The sequence below is a fragment of the Eretmochelys imbricata genome, chromosome 6 (genome assembly GCF_965152235.1).
Source record: "Eretmochelys imbricata isolate rEreImb1 chromosome 6, rEreImb1.hap1, whole genome shotgun sequence".
Taxonomy (NCBI): domain Eukaryota; kingdom Metazoa; phylum Chordata; order Testudines; family Cheloniidae; genus Eretmochelys; species Eretmochelys imbricata.
Window position 1 is genome coordinate 86498154 of NC_135577.1, and position 22835 is coordinate 86520988.

The 22835-nt window shown below is 43.0% G+C and overlaps 1 protein-coding gene across 9 annotated transcripts in view; it reads left to right on the plus strand.

Annotated features, from left to right (window-relative positions):
* PRORP (protein only RNase P catalytic subunit) overlaps nt 1–20676 on the plus strand; it is a 104404-nt gene extending 83728 nt beyond the window's left edge. For all 9 annotated transcript variants that reach the window (XM_077819037.1, XM_077819042.1, XM_077819043.1 and 6 more), the window contains 3 exons: nt 14626–14774; nt 16913–17108; nt 20114–20676. In XM_077819037.1, coding sequence (XP_077675163.1) covers nt 14626–14774; nt 16913–17108; nt 20114–20242 — 474 coding nt within the window. In that variant the 3' untranslated portion in view covers nt 20243–20676. The remainder of the gene's footprint in view (nt 1–14625; nt 14775–16912; nt 17109–20113) is intronic.
* Nucleotides 20677–22835: the final 2159 nt, after the last annotated feature.

Sequence of the window (22835 nt, forward strand, 5' to 3'; positions counted from 1 at the left end):
CGGAAGATCAACACGCAAAAAACCACACAGGCAATGTTAAACAAATGTTAAACATAAGTTAACAAGGTGAAAATTTTAGAATTAAAAAGGAAGTAAATATTTGACCACATGAGTAAATAAATGTAGTTTGTTGTGGCTACACATACGCTAACTGTGGTTTTCCTTACTGTCCCCCTGCATGGAGTAGTAGGTGTAAGGATGGCCTGTGGTGTCCCATGGTATGTATAACAAGCAGTGACCATGGAGTTCTTCAAGAACTGCAAAGGATGGAGAGTCTGGAATTTTTGGACCTGTAGGTCAACAAGGGTCTGTACCATTTGGGTTTGCTGCCTGAGGAGACTCCATTATGTCCCGGCACATTACCCACTCCTTGTCCTGCTGGGACTCCTGGGTCTTTCTTCTGCCCTCTTTTTTCCTTCTGCATCCTTTTGGTACCTATTGGGGAGGCCCTCCAAGCCCTTTGTTCAGTCTGATGCAGCAGTAGCTTGGAGGATCTCTCAGAATATAGCCTCCCTTATCCTCTTCTTTCTCATTTTCATCAGAGTCAGGTGTTCTCTGAGAATGAAGGGGGCACCCCTGCAGGCAGACTGCCAGAAGCTGCTAAAACCAGACAGGTGTGCCACTGGATTTACAGTCACAATGGAAAGGGATCTCTGTCAAGATCTCTGTCAAGCTTTCTTACAACTACAATACCCACCTGCGGAAGTAAAGAAACAGATTGATAGAGCCAGAAGAGTTCCCAGAAGTTACCTACTACAGGACAGGCCTAACAAAGAAAATAACAGAACGCCACTAGCCGTCACCTTCAGCCCCCAACTAAAACCCCTCCAACGCATTATTAAGGATCTACAACCTATCCTAAAGGATGACCCAACACTCTCACAAATCTTGGGAGACAGGCCAGTCCTTGCCTACAGACAGCCCCGCAACCTGAAGCAAATACTCACCAACAACCACATACCACACAACAGAACCACTAACCCAGGAACTTATCCTTGCAACAAAGCCCGTTGCCAATTGTGCCCACATATCTATTCAGGGGACACCATCACAGGGCCTAATAACATCAGCCACACTATCAGAGGTTTGTTCACCTGCACATCCACCAATGTGATTTATGCCATCATGTGCCAGCAATGCCCCTCTGCCATGTACATTGGTCAAACTGGACAGTCTCTACGTAAAAGAATAAATGGACACAAATCAGATGTCAAGAATTATAACATTCATAAACCAGTCGGAAAACACTTCAATCTCTCTGGTCACGCAATCACAGACATGAAGGTCGCTATCTTAAAACAAAAAAACTTCAAATCCAGACTCCAGCGAGAAACTGCTGAATTGGAATTCATTTGCAAATTGGATACTATTAATTTAGGCTTAAATAGAGACTGGGAGTGGCTAAGTCATTATGCAAGGTAGCCTATTTCCTCTTGTTTTTTCCTCCCCCCCCCCCCCCCCCCCGATGTTCTGGTTTAACTTGGATTTAAACTTGGAGAATGGTCAGTTTGGATGAGCTATTACCAGCAGGAGAGTGAGTTTGTGTGTGTATGGGGGTGGGTTTTTGGAGGGGGGTGAGGGAGTGAGAGAACCTGGATTTGTGCAGGAAATGGCCTAACTTCATTATCATGCACATTGTGTAAAGAGTTGTCACTTTGGATGGGCTATCACCAGCAGGAGAGTGAATTTGTGTGGGGGGGTGGAGGGTGAGAAAACCTGGATTTGTGCTGGAAATGGCCTAACCTGAAGATTACTTTAGATAAGCTATTACCAGCAGGACAGTGGGGTGGGAGGAGGTATTGTTTCATATTCTCTGTGTATATATAAAGTCTGCTGCAGTTTCCACGGTATGCATCTGATGAAGTGAGCTGTAGCTCACGAAAGCTCATGCTCAAATAAATTGGTTAGTCTCTAAGGTGCCACAAGTACTCCTTTTCTTTTTGCGAATACAGACTAACACGGCTGTTACTCTGAAACCAATGGAAAGGGAAGTTTCAAAACTCCCTTCCCTTATTCCCATAAACACTTTTAATAAGAAATGCTTATTGACACTTCAGTTTTTGAGTGCCTCTGCACAGTATTGTTCTCCAGTCCCAGCCCTGGGGAGTATGGCTGGCCAGGGGCAAGGGGGGGAGGATTTTCTGTTGTATGAAGCTATAAAATTTTGATCCCTGTTCCATAGGTATGAATATAAGGCAATGACCTAAATGTTAGCACTCTTTTCACCAGGCAGTGGTGATTTTAGCTGATATCTCACTCCTGAGGGTGACAAAAACACAGAGAATACAAAAAGAAAAGGAGTACTTGTGGCACCTTAGAGACTAACCAATTTATTTGAGCATGAGCTTTCGTGAGCTACAGCTCACTTCATCAGAGGTATCTGATGAAGTGAGCTGTAGCTCACGAAAGCTCATGCTCAAATAAATTGGTTAGTCTCTAAGGTGCCACAAGTACTCCTTTTCTTTTTGCGAATACAGACTAACACGGCTGTTACTCTGAAACAGAGAATACAGCTGCTACTGACATCCAGAAGCTGCCCAGGTCTATATGCCACTAGCCTCTTTACTACAATAACGCCAGTCAAACACATCACAGAATGGCATGAGAAACTGTCCTACCATGGAGGCAGAAATAAGGCAGCCATCGATAGAAACTTTTGGGAGAAAATTGCAAAGTATCTCCATGCAAGTTGCATTGAGATCTCTCTAGAGGATACAAGGGGCATCCCTATGCACATAAACAAAGTGCTCCATGTGCCCGTCCACCTAACACTAATGGGGAAATGAAAAGCAGATGTCAACACTACCTCTGTTTCTTATAACACTACCAGTTCTCATATGAGTAAAACAATGAAAAGTTGATACCCTGGTTTTGTTAACTTGGGAAAGGATCAGGTACCATTTTTAAATTTAAACGTAAGGAAAAATGTATGCCCACGTTTATTTAAGTTCGCTCCTCTTCATCAGGCTCAACCACACTCGCCTGGTGGGACAGACTAGACTCTGAAGGAGTCTCAAACAGGTCTTAACTCATGGCATGGCTGGAGTCCTCTGCCGCATCTTCCTTCTCCTCCTCCTCACAGTTCACAGCAAGGGTCTCTGTCTCGGGCTCCTCCAGAGTATCCACAGTGACCTGTGGAGTGCTGGTCGGGTCTCCACCAAGTATGGCATGCAGCTTGTTGTAGAAGTGCTAGGTCTGCCCCACAGGCCCAGGAGATCCAACACTTCCTGTTTACTCCAGGCAGGATCACATCTAGTACTTCTCTGTGTGCATGGAGCCAACATAGTCAGTTGGGCAGTTGCACACAACAAGGGTGAGCTGGTAGGCATGCTCATCAAATTGGGCAATTGGGAAGAGGCATTTCAAAAACACGTGGATGGCTTTAAAGAGGGGTGTGCCTCTGGTCTCTGTGACCCCTGAGCAGTGACCAGACAATTGTGACCAGGATGGTCACTGTCACAGGGAATGGGGCATTATGGGAGAGCTGCTGGAGGACTGTAAGGGTCAACACAGGTCATGCAGTGTCTATACTCACACTATATCGACCTAAGTAGGTCGACCATGACTCTACACCATTCAGAGGGATGATTTTACTCTGTCACTGTAGCAAGACATTTATATCAGCCAGAAACAAATTTAAGTGTAAACACACACACAAACAGATTGATGCAAGGTGACTTATGTCGACGTAATTTAGTAGCATAGGTCAGGCCTCAGTAATGTCACCAATGGCTGGGATCACTGCAGCAGTCCTTTTTATCAATTTCCACAACAGTAACATTGGGAAGGCTTGTACCGCTGCCCTATGACAACACACAAGTTATCGACTGTTAGCCATGGTCAGAATACCTGAAGGGATTTTTTTCTGCTTTTGTATGCCAGAGTTAGTAAGGCCTGCCAGAATGTTTAGAAGCCATCTGATGTGAATTATTAACAGCAAAGCTGTCTTCCCTTTGTGGTGATTTATTTCTTTGAGCTACACCTATCGAACAGGTGAGCCACGTTTGGCTGAGTCATTACACATCAGCTTTCCTGGAGAAGTATGTAGGGAAGTCCCACCTGACGAGTGTTCTCAATAATGTCCAGAGGAGGAAGGTTTTTATACAAAGAACCTGACCTTTGAAAATATGACACACTGTACAGTGTGTGATGTAGTGATAAGAGCAGGTGATTAAAAGTCAGGATTTCAGGATTCTGTCACCTATTCTGCTAACTCATGGTATGAGTCATCCAACTTCTCTGTCTCATTATAAACCTCTGTAAAATGGGGAGATGATTATTTACTTCCTCCATAGGGGTGTTGTGAGGCTTAATGAATTAGGGTCTCATTCTCAAATGTGCTGAGCACACTCTGCTCCCACTGACTTCACTGTTACATTTGATCCATCGTTAAAGTGTCCAGAGTTATGACTACACTCCCCTTCTAAGCCCTTATTTTCAGGCACTTATAATGTGTGAAAAAATACCTTTTGCCCTGAAATTGTTCATACTTGTTCTCAACAGAAAAGTGACTTTAAAATATAAAAATCTTACTGCAATATTTTTAAAGGTTAAATTACCATTTCAGCTTTTTTCAGATGTATTATTTATGCTCAGAAAACTCAGTGCCCCCTCCCCTTTTTATTTGTCAGCTTCTCCTGGACTATGTCCTCAAAGAGGATAAGTACCTTTGATATGTTTGAACAAATCTGGTTTAGAAAAAATGTTTTATAAAGATTTATAAGTCATGGATTTGGGTTTTTTTTGTTTTTTGTTTTTCTGCCATATGTAATGAACCCTTGCTGCATCACTACAAATACTGCAGATGTCAGAAACTAGGACCTCTCCACCAAAAACCGAGGCCTCTACCACTTGAACCATAGGAGAGCTCTTTTACTTGTGGGTAAATTATAGGCTGCTATTGTCACTGGGAGTCAGCCACTAGAGGGAAACAATGACTGCATACACTGAGCCAGAATCCTGTATGCTGTTTTCTGCTCACTTTCAGTAGCTCTAACTCTGTATCCTGATATGTTATCTGGAGTAGTGCACATTGAATAAATGCATGTGTGTAATCCTGCTTCTCCTAGAGAAAGAACTTAATAATGGTCAGAAATCAGAATTGGGAGCAGCCTTGACATGTTTATTGACTGTTTGGAAGACTAAGTGAACAGTTGGACCCAGATCCTGCAATGACCTCTGTGCAGGCAGATTCCTGTGATTTTAGTGGGGCTCCAAGCAGGCACAGAGCTCATCCAAGCCTAATTTAGCAAAATATTTTGAACTCCAAATTGTTTAAATTGTTATAAAATGCTAAAGTTAAGGAGAAATTCAAGAAGGGTCTAATTAAACTCAGGGATTTGGCAGTGGCAAATGTAAATGTAATTTTCATAAATGAGAACAAATGCATACAGGGAAGAAACTTTTAATGTGATAAGCTCTGCACTAGCAGGATCCTCTCAGAGATAAAAATCCAGAAATCTTCATAAATAGCTCATTGAAAATGTCTGCCCAATGCATAGCAGCACTTGGAAAGGAATAATGTTGCTTTGAAATATGTAAAAGGGAATAGAAAGTAAGAATGAATTAAATTATGACATTGATAAAAGAGCTGTATGCCTGTTCCTTAAGAACTGGGTTCAGGATCTGGCAGAGCATGTCTGTGGTTACGGAGCAGTGATTCAGAACTCTTTTGAGTTCTTCTTTGCGCCACCAATGACTTGCTGTGTGAACATGGACAAGTCTCTTTAACCTCTTCTTGCCTCATTTTCATCATCTGCAAAATGGAGATTATAATACGTATTTCTCAGGGATATTGTGTGACTTTATTGTTGAAAATTTGTAATATGCGCTGAGATCCTCAAATGAATGGTATGATATATTTGTGTAAGCCATCATTGTTTTATTTATTTTAATCATCTCCTTTCAAGAAACAGAGATTGCAGATGTTCAGCAAAGGGCAAGCAAACTGGTTAAGAGGCATGGTGCAAATTAACAACAATCACTGTTTGTGCCATCAGAAGCCGTACACCTGAAGACCAGCAAGAGATTCCATTCAACTAGGGGAAGGGTAATACGTACTAGAATGAGACCTACAAAATTTTATAGGTAGAATGAGAACTAACTGGTTCCTCCTTCTTACCGCGTTCTCAATATGAGAACAAAGGACGCTCAAAGAAACTAGATGGTAGCACATTTTTTGAAAAATAAGGAAACTCTTTATACAGCTTGTCCTTCCATGTGGGATTGGGTAACACAGAAATGCAGTCAGACAGGTAGTTTAGTAGGGTTTGTTGAGACTGGATAACACTTGTAATTAGAACAGGAGGACTTGTGGCATCTTAGAGACTAACAAATTTATTAGAGCATAAGCTTTCGTGAGCTACAGCCCGCTTCATCGGAAACTTGTAATTTTGCAAGCTAAGATGATGTAGGGAAAGCAATCCTAAATTTTCAGGGAATAAATTAATTGCCTGTAAATGCTAGGAAGTATTTTTTCTCCATGGCAATGCACAATTAGTTGGCTGAATTACAGGGTGCTTTCACCTTTCTCTGAAGCATCAGTTTCTGTCCACTGCTGGAGGTGGAATCCTAGATTTGATTGAATAACATGTCAAAGGCACTCACTGGTCAGGGCCGGTGTAACCATTTGGCAAACTAGGCGGCCGCCTAGGGCGCCAAGATTTGGGGGCACCAAAAAAGCGGTGTCCAAAAATTTTTTTTTACACTATTGCTCACAGCAGGGGGATGGGCCCCTCCTAGCCGCATTAGCACCTACCTCTGTGGGCGTCCTCTGCAACCGCAGGCCCCACCGCCTCCCTCTGCCATGCCCAACATCACTGCCCGCCCGCACCCCCACAGCCAACCCGGAGCCGCTCCTCCCCAAGCCTCCGGGCTGCTGCATCGCTCCCTAGCCCTCTTCCTCCGGCTCCGGCAGTCCCAGACCCCCTATCACAGCAGCGGCTGCTGCCCAAGGGCTGCCGACTGCAGATCGGAGCGGGTGACATCAGCCTGCCTGCAGCTGGCCCTATTGACAGCAATGCAGTGGTGGGAGGGGGAGCAGGGGTGGGGGAAAGGAAGAGGAGATTGTGGCCACCAGTCCACCTGTGGGGGTGGATCATGGCCCTGCCAGAGGATACAGGGTTAAAGAGTTGCAAAAGTGTAACCATCCTCAGCATGTGCCACCTTCCAAGCCTTCATCCCCATCCATCCCTGCAGCCCTGTGGAGCAGGTAAATAGAGCCCCATTTTGGGGAAACTGAGGCAGAGAACAGGGACGTGACTTGCCCAAGGTCACTGGGGGAGTCATTGTCAGAGTCCTGCTCTGAACACAGGGATTCTGGGGCAGCACACTGCAAATTTTCAGTGCAGAAACACAGCTGTCTTGAGCCCTTATGACTACAAGGAAAATCTTCCAAAGGTGATGGGCGTCTAGCTGACACAGTTCTGTCTGCCTGAGTCTGCAGCCAGCCTGGGACAACAGCTCTAGGAAATGCCGCAGTAACTGTTAAGTCTAATTGCGACACCGTCAGAGCCAGATTTTCATGTAACATAGGTGACCAGTTGCATGGTGCACAACCACTGCAAGTGTGCAAGCAACTCAGGTTAAGTGCAGTTGAACCCTGGGCAGGCTGCAACACCCAAGAGATTTTTGTTCTCCCACTGAATGACAGCAGATGCACCAGTAACGTTCCTAGGTAGAAGTTTAGTGACCACATTAGGGCCATATCCTCCCCACTCGCAGCATTGGGCCAACTGCCCCTCATCATTTTCCTGATTGCTTGTATTGTTATTAATAGGAGATCTGCTGTGGATCGAGGGGTGTATATGGACCTGCCTTTGCAGGCTCAGTCCTGGCCCAGCATTCGAAATAAATTGCCTTGAGTTTCAGAAGTACTGAGAACCCTGGAGTTCCCACAGACATTGGGGGAACCGCAGGTGCTCAGCATCTCTGAAAATCAGGCCCAGAATGACACTGATGCCTCTGCCCTGGGCCACAGCTCTCTGAGTAAGGGGCTTCAGCAGCGATTGGTGTAGGGCAGAGTAAAGCAACCAGGACGGTCATGATGGAGGCTGGAACTCTGTCCTCGCCTCACACCTGTGGGGAAGACAAGCCTTCAGACACCTCCTCCTGCCTGCATTGCACTTTCCAGCCCAGGAGCAAGGAACCATTTCACACCTTAGCGCTGGGGGGAGCTGAAGCCCAGAACAGGGAAGTAACTTGCCTGAATTCATCCAGTGAGTTGGTGCCAGGGTGGAGAATAGAAGCCAGATCCCGACTCTCAGCTCTGTGTTCTGATCCCCAAAACAGCCCTTTCCAGATGCATGGGGGGTGTGGGGAGGCAGGAGGGATTCTAGCCATGTGCAGGAGACCCAAGGCCATTTATTTTCATTAAATATGTAGACTAAATAATGAAATTGATAAATTTTCAAGCGAAATGTGCATTAATTCTAATGAATAATGCCACATTATGCAGTATTCATTTTTGAAAGTTTATAATAAGCGATGCTCCGGGGAGGGGCGCAAGGTGGAAGTTTTGCCTAAGGCGCAAAATATCCTTGCACCGGCCCTGTCACTGGTCCTCACTGAGGTTAGTAAGGCTGTCAGTCTCAAGTTAACATGAAATGTTGTAGATGGAGAGGAATTGATGATGAGAGTTCTCAAGTGGCATGTGCGTGTGTGTGCCATTTTTTTAAATTGTCTTCCAAAGACTTCCTGCTGAATAGATTATCCAGCTGCATAGCTGATATTTGCACACTTAAGTGGTGTGACAACCCTTATACAAATTCTGCTGCATGGAATCTTATTACAAAAAGCACATTTGCGTTATGCAGTTACATGGAAGAGTAATTAGGTAACTTTACTATTTTTTAGATAACTGTTGGAATTATTTCACTGATCAAGAAAGGGTTTATTCATGCCTTTTTAAGCAAGGGACTTCTGCTGCTCTTTCCTTGTTACTTGTGCTATAATCTGTTTTCTTTATGACTAAAAGTAGTTTGATGATGTGTCTGATGTCTTCCTTTCTTGAGAAACAGTCAGGCGTGGGAGTATACTCAGTTAGGAAATCCCCCAGCACAAGTGTTGTGACTATGTATAGATCACCACAAATAAATGTCCAAGTCTAAAATTAGACACAAAGTATCCTTTAGTCAAGTAGTACCAAGAACAGGAGTGTTCAGGAGGAATCATGGTTTTTTAAATAGCAAAAATGCATTATTCTAGGGTTCAGGCATCATTTTAGTTTGTATGAATAAAGGTTAATTTTAATGGAATGTGGAGGGGGGCGCTATTGTGCATGAAGGATTTTTAATCACTCTTCTTATGGTAATGCCGCTTAATTTTCTTCTTATTGTGGTTAACTGTTAGTTTTTCCATTGCAAAACTGAAGCAATTTAATACTCATGCCTCCAAAATGTTTCCTCAAACACTTAAACTTTGTTTCCCTTATTCAGTGGAAGTAACTTCCACTTTAAAGTACAGAATCACTGGTGCCACTAAGATATGAGCTGTGTTCTGTGGGAGCAGAAAGTCCAAATGACTAGCATTTACAATCTAGTCACTCTCTTTATGATATTTAAAGACTTAAGTGGCCGGGATCTAGTTTCCCTAAGCCTTGTATACATTCGGGTGTAGCCCGAATTCAACAGTCTGTGGCCATTGCTGACCCCTAAGTGTAAACATGGACTTGGAAGGGTTTGCACTGGTTGAGTTTATCATGTTTTACTCCTACTTCAAACAGGAGCAAACCCCAATACGTTCCATCATTGCAAATGCTGACACACTAAGGCCTTGTCTATACTACTGGGGTAAGTCGACCTAAATTACGCTACTCCAGCTACTTGAATAACATAGCTATAGTTGATGTAGCTTAGGTTGACTTACTACAGTGTCTACACCTGTCAACTTACCTTACTCCTCTCGTTCCAGTGGAGTACCGGAGTTGACCGGAGAGTGCTCTGCGGTCGATTTAGCAGGTCTTCACTGGAGCCACTACATTGACCCCAGCTGCATCGATCGCAGAAACATCTATCCCAGGGGTGGGCAAACGTTTTGGCCTACGGGCCACACCTGCATATGGAAATTGTATGGCGGGCCATGAATGCTCACGAAATTGGGGGCTGGGGTGTGGAAGGGGATGAGGATTCCGGCTGGCAATGCGGGCTCTGGGGTGGGGTTGGGGGTACAGGAGAGTGCTCCGGGCTGAGACCAAGGGGTTCAGAAGATGGAAGGGTGATCAGGGCTGGGGCAGGAGGTTGGAGCTCAGGAGGGAGTCAGGGGTGCAGGCTCCGGGCAGCCCCTTCTTTGCTGTCTCATTGGTGTCTCATGCTGAAATCAGTTGAGGCACTCTTCCTGTCAGCCCTTAGTTTTGAACTTGGTGGAGGGATCTGGTGGCTGGAAGTACTCCGTGGAGAGTCTATGATTGAAATATTTCTGGTCACCTCTTTTCAGCCAACCCCCTCCTAGTCCATCAGAGTCCAATTTACATGGCTTAAGGGAACAGTACAAAGTCATGTACCTTTCCAGTCTAGCTTTCACATAGTTATTGATGCTTCAGCCAGGAAGATCCAATAAGCATCAAAAGGGTGGGATTTTCCACTCTTTGAAGGTTGTATATGTGTTTATATTTTAAAATTTTAATTTTTGTACAGTGGCTAGATGTTGCAGTGGTGAGCATCAAATCTACAAATAACACAAGACCCTAGAGTCCAACAAATTAGTTTATCATAATTCCAAAATACTGCATCAAAGCTTGGTCTTTCCTCATATAACATCTCAATGAAGGCAGAGTAAGGACTTTGTGTGAGGTAGAGAGGTGGAGTAAACTGAGAAAAACCTCAGGATTTGGGTTTTTTTCAGAGATGTAAAAACATATGCCAAGTATTACTTTTACTATTAAGCAGGGAGACAAAAAACTGTAGCCACCCCTCTCCACTACCAGATAAATGCCAATACCTTCGTAGTTTCATTTTGGGGTCAGAAACAAAAATGATCATCAATCAGTCAAGATGCTTCAGTTTACAGGGGAAAGTCCAGAGAACAGGAAAAGCTAAATGTGACGTACAAAGGATTTTTAAAATGGTCTTATGCTCCTCATGATGTATAAAGAAGACCTGAAAGTTGGGTGTTTGGGTTTGGGGATTTTTGTGGGAGGGAGGGATGGTGAAAGGGTTTGAAGGAGAAAATTTTAAAAAATGATTTTTTTTCATTAAAAGTCTGGTCTTGTTTTTTCAGGAAGCCTGTGTAAATGAGTAGAGAAAGTAGGATTATGACATCCCCTTGACACCAAGCAGGGTGAACCCTGGATAAGTACAAGGAGATGTTTTTTTATTCAGACTGCATAAGGGGTTGTCTGCACAAGTTAAAGTGGTGCAAACTTCTGTGTAGACACACTTATTTGACTTTGAATGCCTTTTCTGAGTTTAGTTGAACCTGTTTCTCATTGACCAAGGGCTGGTCTACAAACAAACTTACACCAAAATGACTAAATTTGTTGTAATTTGCACCTTTTGTTATTTTGGTGCAAGTTCTGTGTGTGGACACTCTGATTTCAGAGTAAAAGTAAATTTACTTTTAAATACTCTAAATTTACATATGCAAGCTAAACCAACATAATTTAGGTTTAAACTGTTGTAAGTGTGTCTAATATAACTCAATCAGTTTAAAATTAAACTTTTATTTAAACCAGTAAAGCAGGCCCAAGTTTAAGTGAGTAAGGCATTGATTTATGCTAAATCAAAATAAGAAACTTGTATTTCAAAATAAGAATGTCCATACATAAACTTTTGAAACAAAATATTAAGAAGATGTTATTTAAAACCAGTTTAGTTATTCGGGTGGCAGTTTGTGTGTGGACCAACCTTAAGATTTGATAGTCTTAAGGCAAAAAACAAGCTGAGGGGAAAAAAATCCAACAACTCCACTCCCCAACCTTTCAGTCATCTTGTACATTTAAAAAATAAAAAAAAAAGCAAAAAGAAAGCACAAATCCATTTCCTTTTTCTCTTCAGATCACTTTTAAGAATAAGCTAGTTACATCAACTATAGAGTCGCTACCGTAGCTCTATCAAAAATGGAAAATTTGCTGTCTAGGATTACTCAGAAAATCTCTCTGCCATTCTCACGCTGCTGTGAGAGGCTTTACCCAAAGTCAGACTTCATTTCCTGAAAGCCATTGCATGCAGTTAATTCCACCACGTGGAAATACTTTGAGCACGTTTTATTAAAGCAATATAGCCTTGCCCTGAAGAATTCATTATTTTAAAAAAAGGGTTTTATGCATAATTAAAAGGCTGTGTGAACTGGTTAGTTAGGTTAAATTATGTTATTATGTATATTATAGATTATGTTAAATAGGCATTTGAGTGGAAATGATGTAAATGGCAAAAAGAAGAGTTCTGTCTTTCTTTAAACTTTTGGCCTAAAATTTAAGAATCTCAAGTAGTATAAATCAGTACATTGGAGTAGCATTGACATACAGCAGTTTAGGATCTGGCCCTATATTTTGTAACAATCAATTTTTAGAAAACCAACAAAAATATTTCCATTAAGATTTTTAATTTCTGTGGAAATGGTTTTAAGAAACCAAACATATTCTCTTTCAGTGTTTGCATCCCAAACATTGCAGCACCTGGCTTGTGCTGGAGAACCTGTGAGTGAAAGTGACTATAAAAAAGTGAAATAGACCAAACAATTATCCCTGTACAGTTGAGATATGCAAAAAGTAAACAACATAAATAGTGAGAAAATATAATCGAACTTTAAAATTATTTCAACTCTAATGTGTTATTAGGAACATAGATAAGGAAATTTGTTATTTAAAAATATATATAATCTGACAATATCCCTTTAGTGTAAACATTTTTACTTTTTTCTAAACTTTGTGTGTGTGTGTGAGAGAGAGAGAGAGAGAGAGAGAGCATATCAGACAACTTACTTTATCTGTCATTTTATAGGCTAAAACCATATTGTTTAGTTATTGTCTAGCCATATTAGGAGCCATTTCTTTCAAGCAGAGGAAAGTAGACCCCATGCACGAAAAGAAATCTTGTATGTCTAGCGTGATCTCCTGCAAATGGCAGCCAACTCTGTCAGTCACTATTAAACTCCAGTGCTCCGCTCCAGCACCGAAACCCCCTCGGCCCATCTTTAAACTTGGGCTTGTCTACACTTACAGCGCTGCACCAGTGCAGCTGTAGCGCTTAGTGAAGATACTATCTATGCCAATGGGAGAGCTTCACCCGATGGCATAGCTAGTCCACCTCCCCAAGATGCAGTAGCTATGGCAATGGGAGAAGCCCTCTCATTGACATAGCACTGTCTACACCAGGAGTTAGGTTGGTATAACCGCTTCACTCAAGAGTGTGGGTACCAACACAGTTATACTGACATAAGTTTGTAGTCTACACCAGGGCTCAGTGTACAGAGCCTTCACCCGCATCGTTCCAGTATTATAGCAGCAGCAGCTAGTAGAGCCAGCAGACAATAAACCATAAAACATGTTTGGCTCCCTTTCCCACTTCCATGGCTACTAAGTGAACCCTGTCTTCTCCCTATGGCAAAGGAGCCCTCTGAAGACAGTCACAAAGAGGAGGAGAGGGTGGGAGAAGAAACAAGAGGTGCGAAGGGGCAGGGGAGAGGGCTAGGGAGTCAGCAGTAGTAGAGGAAAAAATACTGACAGACTATGGAGGCAATAGCAACAAAGAATTAGGGAGCTTTCTTTCCTAAAGCATTTGTGTGTATAGTCCACAGGCAATGTGCTACAATCTCAGGAACTAATTTTCCTCCTTTTTTGGGCAATATGGTAATACTGTTAATTTGCAGTCAATCCATATGTGTGTTCAGTGTACTTAGAGGATTAGGTTCTCTACCCTGTCCGATCTCTGCCTGGGTGCAATGGAGAGGGAAGGCCACAGGGAGCCAATTGTGGCTCCCTGATCCCCAGAGACCTGGCCCCAGCACAAGTTAAAATGGTACAGGTGCAGTTCTAACTTACACCTTTGGTGTACGGTCCCTCAGTGGAGAATCTGGCTTAGTGGTGACTTTTACCACCCTGGAATAGTGATTCATGCATTGGTTGATACTGGTCTTAATGATCCTTTCATCAACCCCTTCATACTTTTATAGTCTCTCTTCCTCTTTACAGAGCAGTACTGTCAGTTATACTTTGCAACTGCTGCAATAGGTGGTGGTGCTACTGGAGCAGCACAGGCTAAACAATCAAGCCTTCCTCACTTCCTCGACTAAGGTCAAGGGCTTCACCTCTGCACCATTCCCAGTGTGAGAATCCCAAGGTGATTCAAGTCTTCCATTTGACTCTTACCTGTTGAGCTGTCCAGGGAGCTCTGCATCAATTCCCATGGATGTACTACAAGAATGGTGCGAAAGTTTAAAGCAGTTAATAACAGTACATTTTTCTTTTTGTGTATGTGATTGATAATTAACACTCTTTAACAGGTTAGTTAATTTTTTTAAACTTAAAAATGAGAGTTTCCTACCTACTGCTGACCCTAGGAAAGATTCCTGGGAGACTGTCCAGGAAATGATAGGAGTCCCTTTACTAAAGACACAGAGAAAAAAATCTATGCCCTGTCACTCTTGTTTTTACAGCTAAAACAGTCTGTGCTCTTGCTTTGTTTCCTGCAGCTCCTTGATGTTGTCTTCCACCTGGCACAGCAGAATCTGCGGTTGCTTGTGCTGGGCCGCAAACACATGCTGACTGGATCTCATAGCTGGAAAAGGCACATTGTGGCTGCTATGCAGAAGAAAGCAGACTTCTTCTTTGCTGAAAATGTGTAAGTATTGAAGATGACTCAATTTACTGGAGGACAAAACTAGATTCATTTTTATTTTTAATTACTTAAACCAGCTAATTTTGTGACTTACTCCAGTACTATTTATTATTAAGCACTGACAGTTCTCAGCCCTATACATGCAAAAGAGAACAACATATTCCTTGCTCCATGGAGTTTACAGTCTAAATGGATAGAGAAAACAGATTAAAAATTGTGCTAAAATACAGAGCTCTCATAATGTACAGTCTTAGGGTATGTCTATACTGAAATAAAAGATCCACAGCTGGCCCGGGTCAGCCGTCTCGGGCTTTGGAGCAAAAAATTGCTGTGTAGATATTCCGGCTCAGGCTGGAGCCCAGGCTCCGGGACCCTCACCCTCATGGGGTCCCAAAGTTCAGGCTCCATCCTGAGCCTTAATGTCTGCACAGCAGTTTTACAGCCACACAGTCCGAACTTGGGCCAGCCACGGGTGTTTGAGTCCTATGTAGATGTACGCATATCAACAGGGTAGGAACCTTTAGATCCACAGGTAGATCTCTGCCAATTGAGCTAACAGATTAACTGACAGTGTAGATTGTCATCGTACATGTCAGTGGTTTCAACCTTTTTCATTTGTGGATCCCTACAAAATTTCGAAAGGAGGTACGAACCCCTTTGGAAATATTAGACATGATCTGTGGACCACCAACCCTTGCTCCCAGTCTCCTTGCTCAGCCAGACCCAGTCTTCCCCTTGTCTCCTTGTCCCAATCTACTTCCTCTGCCATCTCCTTCACTCCCTCTTCAGGTCTGGCTCTTATCTCCTCTGCATTTGAGTCAGGCTGCTGCTTCTTGCATGCTGCCTGGGCGCCAGCAGAGGGAGCACTGAGAGCATAGGACAGACAGTATCTCTGCTCCTAGTTCCTGTACCCAACACCACAGCAGCCCCTGGCAGCTAGGAGGAGCAATTTCATGGAAAGTCATACTTAACTTCTGCAGCCCTGGGATTGAGCATGCCTAGTGTAGATGGAATCTACAGAGAATTTAGCTGCCAAACTCTAACAAGTCTCTACTGAGCATGTGTGAACTAAGATTTCTCAAAAGTTCATAACTTGGCCAAATGGGGTTGTTTTTCATGGGAATAGGAAAAGGCACATCCCTGGCACAAAGATTCTCCCCTCCACCTGCTGAATTTAAGTCCCTGCTCCAGTTTGGAGGTGATAGAGAGCTTCTCAGCAAAATGGTTGTAATAATTTTTAACATGGGCAAAACTGCATTTTTTCTTAATTTTCTCAGAAGCAGATAAACCAATTTAGCTGAAATGTTAAAAAGAAAATACACTATCTAGCCTGAGCAGAAACCCAGCATGGAAAATTTCAGCCTGAATGGTTAAAGTTTGGCAAAGTTGTAAGCAACTGAAAACAGAATCTTGTAATGCAAAGTGTTAACTATAGACACACCTGCTGGCTCCACGTATAATAAATGTGCAGCACTTCTTCTGACATACCTATTTTTAGATCCTTGGATGGAAAGTACTGTAGAATTGCAGAGCTGTTGTTATGTAATGGGGCTTTTCTCAGGGAGGGATAAAGTTTAACAAAAAATTAATGTCCCCTCCCCACCCCACATCTGTCTCATTTCAGTGAAGATAAAGTCGAGTATATTCTATGAAAAAATCTTAGCGTTTCTTGGGAATGAACCCACCCACAAGTCTATGAATCACAGAGTTACACTGTCTTATGCATGACACTAGAGACACTTTATCAGGTGCTCACATGAAATTATGGATCTGTATGGATGCAGTACAGTTTTGTGCAAGAGTGTGGGACCCCTGAAGACACAATCTGAATGTTAGTGCTTCTGTTCATGGTAGCAGTGTATTGTTAAATCACATGGGAAGTTGCCATTTTGTTACTTGCTGTGTTGTAGTGGGAAGGGAAAACATTCTTTCTACTAGGCAGCTAAATTTTAATTCCCTTCCGAACATTTGGATGCTTTGTGGTAAACAGGAAAAGGACCTTGTTTTAACAGAGAGCTTAGTGGTGATGGGAATTTGCAGTAATGATGATGAACAAAATTCAGCTGAATGCTTGATTCATTTCCTGCATCCTTTTAGTGCCCATGAGTGACGTCCGTCTTTACTCTTTGTGGTTTATTTAGGTCAGAAGATGACCCCTTCCTATTATATGCCACTCTTCACTCAGGCAGCCATTGTAAGTTTCTTACTAGAGACCTCCTGCGAGATCACAAGGCTTGTATTCCCGACAGTCTTACTCGACAACTGTTCTTTAAGTGGCAGCGTGGACACCAAATGGTGCTTTCCCACTACTGGCCAGGAAAGAGAATAACATTTCAGGTAAGTTCTCTGCTCTCTTCAGAAAACATACAGAACATACTCATTAAATGCATAAAATATGAGCCACAACTAATAAAAAACTGTAGAAAAATTCCTATTGAGGGCTAAGGGCAGAATGTGCATGGATGAGCACATAAGAGGCAGTGTGCTCAAAACTCCAGTTTCATTCTCAAATAGCACTTTTGCTCACAAAATGTGTGATTTGCCATTGTAGGCAAGAGGACTGATTAATAGACAAGAAAGTGACTCTTCAAGTGCATAAACATCTGTTTACCTGCACAGTTACTTGTTTGCCTTTACCGACCGTTTGGGTGAAATGTATCATAGGTGGACATACTTGAAAATTTTACCCTGAGGGTATGTCTACACTGCAATGTAAGTGTACCATTAGTGGGACTCGTGTTAGGGATTCATGGGCTTGAGTGTCTACATTGTATTTTAACCCTTTGTTAAGACTTTTCTAACCTGTGCTCAAACATAGGGCTCTGGTGTCCACACTGCAGTGCGCAGACCCAAATCAACCCTAGTAAAGTAAACTGTATCCCAGAATCCCTAGTGCCTCCCACCCCTGAAATGTTGCCACTCTAAGCCTAGGACCATGGTGTACTGTGGGAAAACTTTACTGCCTGCCCTGCGCAATGCCAGGAAGCAGCTGGTTTTGCAGAAGTCTTGATCGGTTTGCTCTCCATTGCAAACCCAGGAGGCTCTCTGATAGCATGCTTGTAGACCAGTGGATCAGAAGAGAATGGGTTAACAGTGACCTCAGCTGCTGCCATTTGCAAAGGAGGAGGTGGATTACATTTTCAATAGAGTGGACTGAAGATTCTTGGGATAGAGAGGGCTAAAGAGGTTGTCCTATGGAATTGTGGGATACTTCCAGCTGACTCCGGGATCCGAGTCAAATGGTGTCTACACTGCAGAGTAATAGGGTTTGGATCCCGGTTCCCAGCTCACCTCGAGCTTGGACCCTCCAGCCCTGCAGTGTCCTGGGACCCTGGGTCTGAGTCTCAGGTTAGTGCAATTGCAGTCATAGGCACCGACTCCGTGGGTGCTCTGGGGCTGGAGCACCCACAGGGAAAAATTGGTGGGTGCTCTGCACCCACTGGCAGCCAAGCTCCCCGCGTCGCCTTCCCCACCCCTGCTTACCTCCGCCTCCTCCCCTGAGCTCGCTGCATCCCCACTTCTCTCCCTAGTTTCCAGCTCTTCCCACCACAAAACAGCTGTTTCGTGGCGGCAAGCTCTGGGAGGCAGTGGGGAGGAGGGGGAACGTGGCGTGCTCATGGAAGTGGCGGGGCCCGGGACGGGGATTTGGGGAAAGAGTCCAATAGGGGCAGGGAAGGGGCAGAGTTGGGGCGGGGACTTTGGGGAAGGGGTTGGAATGGAGGCGGGGCAGGGGTGGAGGCAGGGCCAGGGTTGGGTGTCAACCACCCACTGGCGCTGGGAAAAGTTGGCGCCTATGATTGCAGTGTATATGCAAGGGGGATTAGGCTTGAGTCTGGGCTCAAGACCGGGCTTACATTGCAGTGTAGACATACCCTTAGAGCCCTTCATATCCTGCTTCCAAATTCTGCATTTTCTTGCATCTGTTATAAGCATGAAAAGAGATCATTCTCCTCTTCAATTCTTCTGTAAAGTGCATATTTTTAATCCTAAAATAGAATGCATTTTTAATTCCATTTTAAAGACGCGTTCACAGACAAATACAGATATTCAGTGCAGCAATGTTCTAAACAGGTAGGTTCACAGATAAATGTTGGTGCAGTAAAGAGATACGTTATATTAGTCAGGTATGCAATCAGTACACAGCTAAATGAGTGACGTCCTTCTGAGCATAGCATGCATAGTTTTGGCTGGAGGAAGTCACTTGCTGTTTCCTTGGTGAGACCAATAATAGAATACTGCATACAGTTATGGTGTCTACAGTTTAAAAAAAATGTTGAAAAATTGAGAATGAACTAAAGAGCCACAGAATCAATTCAAGGCCTGGAGAAAATGCCTCTCACTGAGAGAATTAAAAAGATTAGTTTATCAAAAGAAGATTGAGAGGTGATTTTATTACAGTATGTAAGTAGCTTCACAGGCAGAAAATACCGACTACTAAAGTGCTCTTTAATCTAACAGAGAAAGGACTAAAGTTAAAACCAGACAATTCAACTTAGAAATAAGGCACACATTTTTAAACAGTTAGGGTTGATTAACTATTGGAACAAACTACTAAGGAAATTGGTGGATTCTCTATCTCAGAGGTTGGCAACCTTCGGCACGCGGCCTATCAGGGTAATCCGCTGGCAGGCCGTGAGACATTTTGTTTACATTGACTGTCCGCAGGCACGGCCCCTGCCCAGCTCCCAGTGGCCGTGGTTCACCGCTTCCTGCAGCTCCCATTGCTGGGAACAGTGAACCACAGCCACTGGGAGCTATAGGGGGCCGTGCCTGCAGACAGTCAACTTAAACAAAATGTCTCGCGGCCTGCCAGTGGATTACCGTGATGGGCTGCATGCTGAAGGTTGCTAATCCCTGTTCTATCTCTTGATGTCTTCATATTACGATCAAATATTTAAAGGTACACAAACCAGAAAGATTGTGTGTAGAGAAAATATATTGAGAAGATGAGTCATTGTCCAGTGAGAAAGATCAAGTAAACTGTAGAAATCTTGAAGTCAACAAAGAGATTCCTGTGGTGGTGCTTTCTGAGTTCAACAGAATGTAGTTAGAGAAGAATACTAGGACTCTGTTAACATTTTGTATATGTATATTAACTGGGATTTATACACGTCTTAGGTGGGTTGGGTGCAAGGTTTACGAACAGAAATATCCAGTGTTGCTTGCAGTCAGACTACCTATTTACTTTAACATGCTCTGCTTTTTGTGTTTGCTGTTCTGCAAAACCATCCAACCATACTCCTGAGAAAGGGCAGGAAATGTCTGCTAGTCATTACAACATTTTTATTTTTTTTCCATTGAGCAAAGTCAATATAACATTTTTTTCTTGTCTTTACCCACAGCCTATTCTCACTTATGACACAGTGGTACAGACTACTGGTGACACTTGGCATATTCCCTATGATGAACAGCTGGTGGAAAGATATTCCTATGAAGTGCCAACAAAATGGCTTTGCCTTCAACGGAAATAATAAAGAATGCAGTTTTACAAACTAAAACTACAATTGTTTGCCACTGTCGCTAACAGGCAGAATCCAGTGATCATGCACAGTCATGGGATTAATACACCAAATATGAATCCTGCAGCTGACTAAATGTTCAGTAAACATAGTTCACCAAATTCATACCTACTATAACTCCATCAAAGTCAGTGGTGTTACAGTAGGGATGAATTTGGCCCATTACTTGCATCTTTGCTGATCAGAGTTAATTTTGCCCTGTAGTAAATAAAGAGATTTGTTGTAGCACCATTTATTAAGGTGATGAAGGGGTTAAGCACTAGTATGGTCCACAGATCCTCCTAATAAATTTTAGCTTCTAAATTTCCAAAGATGTAAAATCTTGAACTTCTTTGTTAGTTAAAATAATAGTTTGTTTTTTAAATAAAAATTGATCATATTAGGGACTTCACTGTGGGCAATAATATGGCACAGTTGAATTTTGTATTGCCTCTTTCATAGAAACTTGAGTTAATTAGAAGACTGTAAAAGTGGTACAAATTACAGAAAAAGTGTTGTCAACCATTATCATTGCTTATTAACTATTTGTCTGACAGTTGTGAATCCTGTTTTTTCCATATAGCATCCTTATACGAGAAAGTCAGATGGAAATGCAATATTAATCTTTGTGGAAGGATCTGAAGAAAAATTCACTGTCAAGTTTTGTGGTATAAGAAAGCTGATGGGTCTCTTACCAAATGAAGTAGCTCTCACCTGGGCCACTCACAAACAGCCTTCCAGCATGCAAGTCACACCCTGAATGTATGTGTGTAACTGCAGCCTGCCATACACGCTTACACTCTGGCTTTCAACAGCCTTGGTTATACTGCAGGGTGTTGTCTAACTGCACTTCCCCAGTCTTAGATTTTCCACCAGAAATGTATGTCCTGTACTGCCCAGCCCTTTCCTGGACACTACAAGTTATATTAAGTCTGTTATTCCTTTAGCAGAATAATATGCCAACTTATTACTTCAAATAGTTATTCAAACACTTCAATTTAAATACACTGGATTAGATAAAACAGTAAAACAAGTTTATTAACTACAAAGAGAGAGATTTTAAGTGAGTACAAATAATGAGGCATAAAGGTCAGAAATAGTTACAAGAAAAAATATAGATAAGATGTTTACTAATACCCAACTTAGAATCATAGAATCATAGAACCATAGAATATCAGGGTTGGAAGGGACCCCTGAAGGTCATTTAGTCCAACCCCCTGCTCGAAGCAGGACCAATTCCCAGTTAAATCATCCCAGCCAGGGCTTTGTCAAGCCTGACCTTAAAAACCTCTAAGGAAGGAGATTCTACCACCTCCCTAGGTAACGCATTCCAGTGTTTCACCACCCTCTTAGTGAAAAAGTTTTTCCTAATATCCAATCTAAACCTCCCCCACTGCAACTTGAGACCATTACTCCTCGTTCTGTCATCTGCTACCATTGAGAACAGTCTAGAGCCATCCTCTTTGGAACCCCCTTTCAGGTAGTTGAAAGCAGCTATCAAATCCCCCCTCATTCTTCTCTTCTGCAGGCTAAACAATCCCAGCTCCCTCAGCCTCTCCTCATAAGTCATGTGTTCTAGACCCCTAATCATTTTTGTTGCCCTCCGCTGGACGTTTTCCAATTTTTCCACATCCTTCTTGTAGTGTGGGGGCCAAAACTGGACACAGTACTCCAGATGAGGCCTCACCAATGTTGAATAGAGGGGAACGATCACGTCCCTCGATCTGCTCGCTATGCCCCTACTTATACATCCCAAAATGCCATTGGCCTTCTTGGCAACAAGGGCACACTGCTGACTCATATCCAGCTTCTCGTCCACTGTCACCCCTAGGTCCTTTTCCGCAGAACTGCTGCCTAGCCATTCGGTCCCTAGTCTGTAGCGGTGCATTGGATTCTTCCATCCTAAGTGCAGGACCCTGCACTTATCCTTATTGAACCTCATCAGATTTCTTTTGGCCCAATCCTCCAATTTGTCTAGGTCCTTCTGTATCCTATCCCTCCCCTCCAGCGTATCTACCACTCCTCCCAGTTTAGTATCATCCACAAATTTGCTGAGAGTGCAATCCACACCATCCTCCAGATCATTTATGAAGATATTGAACAAAACCGGCCCCAGGACCGACCCTTGGGGCACTCCACTTGATACCGGCTGCCAACTAGACATGGAGCCATTGATCACTACCCGTTGAGCCCGACAATCTAGCCAACTTTCTACCCACCTTATAGTGCATTCATCCAGCCCATACTTCCTTAACTTGCTGACAAGAATACTGTGGGATACAACTCCATGCTTTGACTACTTCCAGCAGGTTGGAATGGGTGGGATTCCAAAAAACTAATGTTAAAATAATAAATTTGGAGATACCATAATAAACTTCATAAACTATAGCAGATTCAAGCAAAGTTTCTCACCATATGCTTTCAGCAGTCTTACTGACCAAACTCTCCCACAGAGTCCAACAAATATTCCTTTGTCACTTCAGCTGTAGTGAATATGATTGGGGGAAGGGGTGTTCGTACCTCCTTTTTATAGTTTCAGTCCATCTCTTGAACACCATTTCCAGCT